This window comes from Harpegnathos saltator, unplaced genomic scaffold (genome assembly GCF_003227715.2).
Source record: "Harpegnathos saltator strain DR-91 unplaced genomic scaffold, Hsal_v8.6 scaffold156, whole genome shotgun sequence".
Lineage (NCBI taxonomy): Eukaryota > Metazoa > Arthropoda > Insecta > Hymenoptera > Formicidae > Harpegnathos > Harpegnathos saltator.
Window position 1 is genome coordinate 902,646 of NW_020229935.1, and position 12,036 is coordinate 914,681.

General features: G+C 33.7%; 1 protein-coding gene and 1 long non-coding RNA gene across 2 annotated transcripts; one reads left to right on the forward strand and one right to left on the reverse strand.

Annotated features, from left to right (window-relative positions):
* The first annotated feature begins 126 nt into the window (after positions 1–126).
* On the forward strand, positions 127–9,549 carry LOC112588117 (uncharacterized). Its single transcript, XR_003112566.1, has 4 exons — positions 127–139; positions 8,332–8,553; positions 8,622–8,711; positions 9,400–9,549. It is a non-coding gene; the product is annotated as an uncharacterized LOC112588117 (long non-coding RNA).
* An 830-nt stretch (positions 9,550–10,379) lies between these two features.
* Positions 10,380–10,930, reverse strand: LOC112588114 (putative nuclease HARBI1). The gene is made up of 4 exons (XM_025296707.1): positions 10,888–10,930; positions 10,645–10,808; positions 10,453–10,562; positions 10,380–10,383 (listed from the first exon to the last, which is right to left on the reverse strand). The coding sequence occupies exons 1-4, from the start codon at positions 10,913–10,915 to the stop codon at positions 10,380–10,382; spliced, it is 306 nt and encodes a 101-aa protein (XP_025152492.1). The 5' UTR covers positions 10,916–10,930.
* Between the last annotated feature and the right edge of the window lie 1,106 nt (positions 10,931–12,036).

Below are 12,036 nucleotides of genomic sequence, written 5' to 3' on the forward strand. Positions count from 1 at the left end.
TTGTTGTAGGAAAATATTGAACGACTTGAGATGGATGACGAAGATCCCCTTTATCAAATCCCACAGACGTTAACTTTGCGAGATACTATCTTCGCAAACGAGGAAAGATTGAAAGAGAAATTTCCCAGCATTGTTGATGGTAATATCAATTGAAATTAATAAAGTGGAGACATTATATACACTCAAACGCAAAAAACCCGGTACACTAAAAATTTGGGAAAAAATTACAAAATTTCAAATGATCATAACTTGATAAATAATGAAGATACAAATATGCGCAGAAATGCAAAATGAAGCTTGAAACGTCCTCTTTAAGAATATCTGAATGGCAATTATGCTCGGCCATTTTTCAAAATGGCGAATGATAAAGTGAGAGGATGCAAAATTGATAATCAAAGGTCCGTGTTTGCGATGGTGCATGGTGTACTTCAGGTATCGCAGCGTAATGGGACCAAATGCACATGAAAGTATAGAGTGTTATCTTTAAAATGCTACTTTACCGAGCTCGATGTGATCATTTTTCACTGAGTTGTTCCAAATTTTGCTAAAAATGCGGTTTTCTTGTTAAATTTGCATAATTCAGTGAATAAGTATCGCATCAAGCTCTATAACGAAGTATTTTAAAGAAAACATTCTATACTTTTAGGTACTTTTCGTCCCATTGAGCTGCGACACTTACTTTGCTCCATGCGCCGTCGCACGCTCGAACCTTTTTTTAGCAACTTTTCATGTTCTCCTTTTTATCGCCCGCCATTTTGAAAAAATATCGTCGCGCACAATTTCGATAGATCTTTCGAAAAGTACGGTTTCAAAGCTTTCAAACCGTTTTTGAAATTTGCTGCTAGGATATTTAGGTGTCGAGATATTCAATTTCGAATTTGCAACAAATGTCGATTCAGCGAGGCTTAAGGGGCTAAGAGGCTCTGCGGTTCGTTTGGCTCTTTCATAATTTCAATAGCTGTGTTCATGTTTCTCTATATAATAATTTACATAACCTGCACAATATATTCAATGATTTGCATTTATTATTTTGAAAGCCAGGGAAATGAAAGTAAAATTCAATTTAGGTTCTTCATTTTGCGTAATCGATATTACGTAATAAAGATGAATTGCGTTTTAAGATACCGCTGTCATTAGCTCAAATTACGGTTGTAAGTCTTCCCAATATAAACCGCATGGAGTTTTACTGGTAGGAAAAGTCCCATTGTATGTAGTGTGTGTGTATGTGTGTGTGTGTGTGTGTGTGTGTGTGTGTGTGTGTGTGTGTGTGTGTGTGTGTATGTGTGTGTGTTTGTATACCACAAGGATAAGGACCCCGTGGTTCGTCAGCTCCACAGTATTTCAAGATTTCACACCCTCCTTGTTGTGTGTGTGTGTGTGTGTGTGTGTGTGTGTGTGTGGTGTTACAGCAGAGATAAGGACCCCGCAGTTCGTCACTCCTGCAGTAATTAATGACTCCAAACCCTCTCTGCTGTGTGTGTGGTGTGTGTGTACTAATAGTGGGTATGACTGCCTCGTGCGCGATTACCTCATTCATACGATCAGGCATACTCCTTATTAGTCTTTTAATTTCATCCTGCGTAATTGTATTCCATTCGTTTTCGAGAATTATTCGCAGTTCTCGCAGTGACTGAGGAGCAGGTACGTGATTTCGTACTTTCCTGCCGAGGTTGTCCCATAAGTGTTCGATTGGATTTAAATCTGGACTATTTGCTGGCCAATCGAGTCGATTTATGCCAACTTCATCGAAGAAATCAAGCACTCTTCTCGCAGTATGTGGTCGAGCATTGTCTTGCATAAACAAGAAGTTCTCTCCGATGAAGGGTGCGTATGGAACAACATACGGAATGAGTATGTCTTCCACCTATACATCTGCGTTCATATTCTTGTCAAAAAAGTACAGATCTGTATGAGCATTAGCTGAAATTCCTGCCCAAATCATTACAGAGCCTCCATTGTAGCTATGCCTCTCACTTACCGTACAGTCTGCAAATCGTTCTCCACCGCGACGATAAACTCGTTCTCGTCCATCTGGAGAATAGACACAAAAACGAGATTCATCGCTAAAGAGTACTTTGCTCCAGTCTGCGTAAGTCCAGTCTCTATGCTCAACTGCAAAATTGAGTCGAGCTACGCGATGGTGACATTTAAGCAAAGGTACAGCTGCTGGCCTGCGCAAAAGCAGATTTTGTTCCTTTAATCTTCTCCGAACGGTGTTAACGGATACATTAATGTTGCGGACATCCCTTAAATTGTTTCTAATTTGAACAGATGTTCGATGTCTGTCTCTTAACGAATTTGAAACAATAAATCGGTCATCATTGTGATTGGTACATCGAGGACGTCCCGAACCAGGCCTTCTATGGAAAGAATTGGTTTGTATGTACCTGGCATAAGCACGTTGCACAGTTGACACTGACAAATCAAGTGCCTGAGCAACGTACCTTCGACTTCTGCCATCTTCAATTAAAGCAATAACTTGAGCAGCCTTTTCAGGATTTATCGTCGCCATAATCGACGCAATAATTTCGATGCGAAACAATCAATAATGGTTTAAATTGATGAAGTTGCACGAAGCAACGCGCCTCGAAAGGAAAAGATCACGGAAAAAGAAAAGTCGCACGAGGCAGCGCTTATCGGAGTGAACACGTTCGGAAAAGGAAAATTGTTTGTCTTTGTTTATTGTCTTGGCACATACATTTAAGAAAAATCCTGTCAAGCCAGGCGCTAAAGCCCGGCGCACCGACAGAATCTCAGTCAAGCCAGAACGTAAGCCCGGCGTACTGACAAACTCGCGAAGTCCAGCGTACAAGAGTTAGTGCCACTATCGGCGGTGGACCGTACGAAGGCCAAAAGCTGTACGAAGGCAATCTCTGATCGTTTCCGCGGGCACTCTTATATGCCCTGGGTAGCTCGAACTCGCGTGCGAGCCGAGGGGCTCGCGCGCGCGACAACCCAGATCGCCGCGTTGCGGCGGCTCCGTGGACTAGGAGTGCCAGGGAATTTCGACGTTCAGGTGGCATCCAGCGACTCGGCATCCCGCGCGCCGGGTTACCGCGAACTCAGGCGCGATCCTGAACAGCATATTCAAGCTGTGTACCATAATGGCCAATCGTACGGAGAAGGTAGAGAGTTAGGGACAGCTTCGCGAACTAAAGTGTATACCACAGTGATCATGCGTAACTGAAGGGTAAAGAATGATAACTTTTGATAAAAATTAAATTTCCAATTCGCAAAATTGTGTAAATTATTGTATAGAGAATAATGAACGCGGCTATTGAAATTATGAAACAGCCAAACGAACCGCAGAGCCTCTTAGCCCCTTAAGCCTCGCTGAATCGACATTTGTTGCAAATTCGAAATTGAATATCTTGACACCTAAATATCCTAGCAGCAAATTTCAAAAACGGTTTGAAAGCTTTGAAACCGTACTTTTCGAAAGATCTATCGAAATTGTGCGCAACAATATTTTTTCAAAATGGCGGATGATGAAAAGGAGAACATGAAAAGTTGCTAAAAAAAGGTTCGAGCGTGCGACGGCGTATGGAGCAAAGTAAGTGTCGCAGCTCAATGGGACGAAAAGTACCTAAAAGTATAGAATGTTTTCTTTAAAATACTTCGTTATAGAGCTTGATGCGATACTTATTCACTGAATTATGCAAATTTAACAAGAAAACCGCATTTTTAGCAAAATTTGGAACAACTCATAAGGGACATTCGGCAACGCGGAAATTCAAAAAAATCTGAAACTCTGCATAATTGTAGAGCAGATATACCTAATAACAAAACAATTTTTCGTTGGTGCCCAAAAACGGTTTTAAGGGTGGAAACAACCCCTTGAACAAAGTTGATTTTTGTCTTTCTAAGCGAATATGATCGAAACTATTAAAGATATGAAAAAATGTTTTAGACAAAAGTTTTATGGTTTTAAAAGTACTTTATTATGCTATATTTAGATTTTTAAAAAATGTAAAATTGTGTATAAAATACCCCCCCTCCTTCTCTTTTTTCAAATTGTTAAAATCAATTGTCCAACCAAAATAAAGCTTATTTTATGACAAATTCAACCATATATAATAACATTATGTTTGGAAAAGGCAATATTGAAAAAAAAATTAAACATGCTCTTATATGTATGCTACGCGTACCAAACTTAAGGATTCGCTACTTGACGATGGCATTTCTTTCTTCCTCAAATCTTCCTCATAATTGCAAACTGTAAAAGATAAGGAAGGAAGAAAATAGAAAATCTAAAAAAGCAATAAAGTTGATGTTAAGAAGTAAGTTGAAGAAGAACAGCATGATAAGGAGGACGCAGAGAGAGTGTATATAACCCTAATATAGATAATCTTTTAAATTCAATTGTAAAGAACAAATAAGGAAATGAATGATATGAAGAAAAAAGGAGAACATACACGGATTTAATAATGAAAAATATAATTTATAAATTTATTCAGTGTACATTTGTGTGTATATGTTTTGCTTCATTCAGTATATAGGTTTTATTAATTAAGTAGTCGATATAGATATTCGAGTGAAAGATATCTTATATTTTGGTATGGATTATAATATATACAAATTTTACAGGAATTGAGGACAGTAAAATATTATTTATTCTATATAATTATTACAATAATGATATTGCTCAAAGAAATGTTCAAAACAAAAATATTGCTTGCACCATGCACAACGTATAAAAGCCATTTTACCACAAATGCTACATTTTGGTATACGTTTTTCTTCTTTAAAATAACAATAATCGATTGGATTATGAAATTTTTCAGGCCGTGTTGATAAATAACCACTTTTATACCAGCTATATCTAAATAAATTTCGAAATCTTGGAGAAGACAGTTGATTGTGTGTTAAAGATTGCAATTTTATTATGTTATTACGTAAATGTAAATTTATGTCATAATTATTTGTAATAACACTATCAGAAAAGCTTCGAACAAAATTTTTCCAGATTCTGAAACCAAAAACATCTAATGGCTGTATAAAAGCAGTTGTTTTTTTTGGTATTGTTAGAATATTTACATGTTTGTCTTTTGGTACAAGTTCTTCCAATTGGTTCGGGCAATGTCCTGTCCATGAATCAAGCAGTAGTATACTTTTCTCTCCAGTGTTTGGTAGATACACTTCTTGGAACCAATTTTTGAAATGTTCAGTTGTCAATTTCCCTGATTTTGAAGCCGCAATGTAAATATTCACTGGTCTAAAAAGAGTTTGTTCTACTTGTGGTCCAAAAACACTAGTAGATTCTTTTAATACTATATACAAAGGCGAAAAGAGATGTCCATCTGCAGATATAATAGGCATAATGGTGTAGCTATGAGTCATAGCAGATAAAGATTGGATAGTAGCTCCAACTGTCTTCACTCCTACATTAGCTAATGTTCTTCCTGCATGTATTTCTAAATTAAAGCCACTTTCGTCCGCATTATAAGTTGATTCAGCACCGATTACATTAATATGTGGCTTTACTGTATTTACAAATTCCTCAGCGTTTTGACGTATAGTTAGATCAGTTAAATGAGAAGACCGCGTTTTAAATGCAGTTATTTTGCGTAATGTAATACGATGTGCCTTTTTAAAATTCCATATCCACCAATTTCCTGCTTTAAATGAAGAAAAATCCACTTGTTCCTTTGCTTCTAGTGCCCATTTTCGCAGATTTATCATGAATATCATGAATAATAAGTCCTCTATTAACAGCTTCTTGGAATTTTATAAGAACATATTCAGCAATAACTACAAGTTTGTCTGTATTTGAACCCCCACGCATTACATGTTCTTGCCATCTGTGCAATTGTTGAATAGATTTTACCTAGAAGAAAACAAATCTCAATATTAAACAATTCGAATTCAAAAATAAAAGAAGTTATATACGAATTAAATGTTCACGAAACATCAAATTGTAAAACTTGAAATAAAAAACAACGCGACTCTAACTATATAATTTACAGCTTTGGTCATAAGTATAAAGCATCTCTAACTCATTGTATTTTCCTAGAAATCAATGCATATACTCATAGTAAATATATAATCTCTTTACAATAAATATTATATTAATATTTTATAATATAATGTGTATATTATATTTATGTATATTATATTTATATTATAATTTATATTATATTAATATTATATTATATTATATTACAATAAATATTGTAAAATAAATATTATTTTCCACATATTCTTATATTATATTTTTTTATTATATTATTTTTCCATATACTCGTATACTATATTATGTTCTCCATATATTCATATAGTATGTTTTTGTTACACAATTTAAATAAATTTTTTGGGATGCTTTATACTTATAGTCAAAGCTGTATGTACAATGACCGACAATGATGCGTTCCGTGAGAGGGGAAATAGAGTTCTCTCTGTCGCGGAACGAATCACTGCCGGTCACTGTACACCGTAAAAGCCTCAAATATTTTACTATATATTATTCTTCTTATTTTTTAATTAAACTTTACTTTTCTAAAACGATGTTGTACAGAAGTAAGAGACAAATGTCCTTTCTTTCCACTCTTCCAAAATTCGATTGCCTTTTTCTTATAATTTAAGTTTACATTTCCACCTTCATCATCCACAGTGCAAACTTCATTTCCATAATTATCTTCTTCAGCATCAATATCGTACACATCTACAAATTGTACGTCATGCGGTTCTGATGGATCGTCAAAATTAAGTCCCCACTCATGTTCGATCGTAATATCGTGATGTATAGCACTCTTTATTAAATCAGTAATTGTATCATGGAGTTCCACCTCTTGATGATTAACAGGAGTTATTGCAATATTTGTGAAATGAAATGTCGCAATTAACAAATTAATAACATTAGCTGGATTTATTACTGACATTATGATACAAATCTTAAGGATATTTTAATTAAACATTTCTCACAGCAATAATAATATACGTACTGCTTCAATAACTGCTTCAATAACACTGAAATGTATTCCAAAATGGACAGCTTTTATATGCAAATGAATGAAGATAACATATGTCAATATAATGAACCTTGATTGCACTGTACTTGATAAAGAGTGCTATTTTGGTCGCACAGTCATAAAACTTGTGACAAGTGTTTTGCATGTTGCCATGATGTACACACACGTGCGCACGTACAAAAACACACATACACACACACACATATTTATTTATATTTACGCGTGTCGTTTAAATTAATGAAAAAGGTAGCCGCAATGTTGGCAAAATAAACGTCTATTACGTGAAATTTTATAATTTATAACATTTTTAAATATTAGTGACTGTATCCTTATCATGCTATTTTTCTCCTACTTACTTCTTAACATCAACTTTATTGCTTTTTTAGATTTTCTATTTTCTTCCTTCCTTATCTTTTACAGTTTGCAATTATGAGGAAGATTTGAGGAAGAAAGAAATGCCATCGTCAAGTAGCGAATCCTTAAGTTTGGTACGCGTAGCATACATATAAGAGCATGTTTAATTTTTTTTTCAATATTGCCTTTTCCAAACATAATGTTATTATATATGGTTGAATTTGTCATAAAATAAGCTTTATTTTGGTTGGACAATTGATTTTAACAATTTGAAAAAAGAGAAGGAGGGGGGGTATTTTATACACAATTTTACATTTTTTAAAAATCTAAATATAGCATAATAAAGTACTTTTAAAACCATAAAACTTTTGTCTAAAACATTTTTTCATATCTTTAATAGTTTCGATAATATTCGCTTAGAAAGACAAAAATCAACTTTGTTCAAGGGGTTGTTTCCACCCTTAAAACCGTTTTTGGGCATCAACGAAAAATTGTTTTGTTATTAGGTATATCTGCTCTACAATTATGCAGAGTTTCAGATTTTTTTGAATTTCCGCGTTGCCGAATGTCCCTTGTCAGTGAAAAATGATCACATCGAGCTCGGTAAAGTAGCATTTTAAAGATAACACTCTATACTTTCTTGTGCATTTGGTCCCATTACGCTGCGATACCTGATGTACACCATGGACCATCGCAAACACGGACCTTTGATTATCAATTTTGCATCCTCTCACTTTATCATCCGCCATTTTGAAAAAAATGGCCGAGCATAATTGCCATTCAGATATTCTTAAAGAGGACGTTTCAAGCTTCATTTTGCATTTCTGCGCATATTTGTATCTTCATTATTTACCAAGTTATGATCATTTGAAATTTTGTAATTTTTTCCCAAATTTTTAGTGTACCGGGTTTTTTGCGTTTGAATGTATTTTTAAAGAGATATTTAGTTAGATTTCTATCAGCATATAAATTATAATTATGTATTATTTTTATTTTTAAATAAAAACAGAGGAGCATTTGACATTACAAGATGTCGAAGAAGCCGTACTGGATTATCCAGATGCAGTCACAACTGTTGCAGCTGCAGTAGCAGTTGAAGCTGATTCCGAAACAAGAAGAAGTTTGCCAGTTTCTACAAAAAGGAAGCCAAATCCTAAAAAAAGAACAGCAGAGCTCGGTGTGCGGAAATCCATTATCACATGCCCTACAACTGACGCTGCTTCGAGCAATCGTAAGACTCATACATGAACGAAATTAAATTAATGTACAACGTTATTTGCGATATAATCTTTTATATAGGAAAAAACAGGCAACGTATGCAGTATGCAGCTTGAAAACACGCGTGAACAATTCACCAACATAGCACAAAGTAACGCCTCTGCATTGAAGGTAAAAAGAAATCCTATAAATAACTTGTTTACTTAATTATTTTTATATTTTTAGATATTAAAGAAAACTATATAGAAAAATATATACAAAATTTTATTATATTCATATTCATATAAGTGAGATGTTTAAAGAATGTGAAATTACTTGTAGCTGTTACTTAAAAATCGAGTATTATTTATTGTAATTAAGAGAATTCAATTATCTTTAATTTGTGAACCCTTTTTCAAGAATATTATGAATGATATGCCCAATTATGAATAACAATAGAACACAATAACTGAAATTAAAAACCGAATGAAAAGAGAATAATGAAGTGGGATATTAATGATTATAGATAAATACAATGTATTATTAACGAGGTTTCAGTAAAATGATGAAGAACATTTTTTGTTTTTAATTATAAAAATATAAAAACTAATTTCGTTGATAAAAACTATGCAAATTGTAAAGCTAAAAGTTTCCTGTTTAAGAATATTTTATATTGTCCATATTTTTGTCGAGATACTTTATTTACACTTATTTACATATTACCTGGATACCCAGTACAAATCTTCAAAGAACGTTCTAAGAACGTTCTAAGCACATTCATACATCCTAAGAACATTCTAAGAATATTTTCTGAAAATTTTGTGCTATCTGGGTATGTAGATAATATTAATTATTTATTAATAGTACATTAATATTATAGATAATAGCTGAATCTATTGAACGACTTGCGACGGTAGAAGAGAGAAGAGTCGCAATCGAAGAGAGAAGAACGAGGTCAGAAGAAATGTCTCTGCAGTTATTAAAAAATATATCAGAATATATAAAATATTTCTGTGAAAAATAAGAGGGTCTATCAGTTTTTACTGTATTTAATTCAATTTGTTTATTTTAGTTTATTGTATGCACTATGCTTACATACGTAAGCACGCACGCATGCACGTGCACACGCGCGCACACACACACATGTCATTATCTTATGTAATTATTTTTAAACGTGACTAAGAAAATAATTTATTTACAAGTACATAATATAAGTACATAATATAAAAGGTTACAATATAAATATTAAGTAATACAAAAAGTTTATATTGATAATAATTTGTAGTTTTTTATTGCAAAATCTTCTTATAGTCTACCGTATTGTTGAGCGATAAAACTGTCTTGGATATGTGTGGCAAGTGCACGACCTTGCAGAAACTCACCATGGTCTATTTCAACTGCAGGATTAGGCATATTAGCTACACGATGGGTTTCCACCTCTGCTGGGTTGACGTCTATATCATATATTCGATGGTGGATAACGCATATTGTGCAAAACCGCACAAGCGTTAACAATTCTTCCAGCTAATCCTTCGTACATTAGTTGCCTTTGCGCTGAAAGGCATCTAAATTCGCTCTTCAAAACTCCAAACAGGCGTTCTATACAAGAGCGGGTACTGCATAATTCTTCATTATAATTAAAACGTGGAGTTCCTGGCTGCTCGTGTTTCAATGGAGTCATTAACCACGGCTACAGTTCATACCCATCATCACCTGTGAAAATAACACTTCGATTTTACTTTACTTTAGATTCAGTTTACTTATTTTACATTTTCAATATGATGAATATATTTAATAAGCAGTTGTTTTAAATAATTATTTACAACCATTTTACATTTTACAAGTTTTTGAAGAAATATTTTACCTAGTATTTAATAAGAGAAAAATAATAGTATTACTAATAAGCCAAGTCTTGCGTTCTCCTTGCATATACCATCGTTCCATGACACGACGAACAGCACAATTTGCCCAAATATATGTATCATGTCGTGCCCCAGGATATCGAGCATTAATGTTTAGAATTTTTAAATCAGGGTCACAAATCTGCAAAAAAATATCATATATACATAAAATTAAAATTGTTGTTATCCCAATTTTAACATTTATACTATTTATTTATATATACCGCTTGAACATTGAGACAGTGATCACCCCAGTGATTGACGTAAGCTTCTTTGTGAAGTTGCGGTGCCAGAATCGATACATAAGTGCAATCTATTGCACCGATAGCACCTATAAACGGATGTTGTGCTGTGCGGAACTTTTCTCTTGCAGCTTGTCGATCCTCCGCTGTAATAGGAAATTTTACCTATGGTCATAGTAATAGGTCGTTTATTCCATTTGTCACGGCTGCTACACAACGGCTTACAGTCGATTGACTGACAGCCAGATTCCATTGTTCCTCAATGGCACCTTGGTAGCAGCCAACAGCATAAAATCTTAAAGCTGTTAATACCTATTAAACAATATTTGTTGAACATATAGAAATAATAGTAATAATTTCATATTAAATCACACACAAAATATATGTGCATATACTTGACGCTGTACTGAAATTCCATATGGCCGTAATCGTTGTAACTTTGGTCTTAAGATCTCTGCTAATTCCAACACAGTGTCAGGTGGCAAGCGAAATAAATTAATGAAAACGTTATCGTGTAACTCGAATGGATCATTAGTATCACGCCAGACTCTTCTTTCTATTCAACGTTGTAGCATTCTCACGGTGTAGGATTCTCAAGGTGTAAAAGATCCCACATGAAGTATTCAGCCATACTAAATTCATATTAAATATTATTGGATTTAACAATTATATTATTATATTATTGGATATAACATATCGTCGGCAAAATTAGAAAACCTAATTCTAATTTTTAACGAATTTGAGATTTTCATTTCATTCAACTTAATAAGATAAGTTGAATGAAATGAACCCAGCAAATACAATGTTGCATGTAACGTACATGTTAGTTGTAATTTCCTACTCAACAATATAACTGTTATAACACATGTGTTATATATCAGTTATATTATTGAGTAGGAAATTACAACTAATATGTACGTTACATGTAACATTGTGTTTGCTGGGAATATTTCAATTTCATAAAAAATTGGAGTTAGGAGGTTTTCTAATTTTGCCGATGATATAAATAAAACACTAGAGTAACGGTCCCAATTACTGCCAGTGTCCTAATTACTGCCATTTTCTTTAATTATAGTATTAAAATAAAAAATATGACAGCGTTATATATTTAAAATCTTGGTTTAATATTAAAATATTTTAAATATATCCCATTAAATCTACTAGGATATATTAATGTAACTATCCAGTTACAATGTTACATGTAACATTGTGTTTATTGGGTATAATGCTCATATTTTTTATTGTAATACTACAATTAAAGAAAATGGCAGTAATTGGGACACTGGCAGTAATTGACCGTTACCCTATAAGTATAGACAAATTTATTCTTTTCGACGTGTAAATGAGTTAAAAGAATTACGCAAAAAATGCGAA

What these genes read in the sequence shown, in the direction of transcription:
- LOC112588114 (XM_025296707.1), bottom strand. Translation starts at nt 10,915, where the DNA reads ATGGAATCTGGCTGTCAGTCAATCGACT. An exon ending in TGGCTGTCAGTCAATCGACT is followed by an intron (nt 10,809 to 10,887) that starts GTAAGCCGTTGT and finishes TTCCTATTACAG; the next exon opens with CGGAGGATCGACAAGCTGCA. An exon ending in ACTGTCTCAATGTTCAAGCG is followed by an intron (nt 10,563 to 10,644) that starts GTATATATAAAT and finishes ATTTTTTTGCAG; the next exon opens with ATTTGTGACCCTGATTTAAA.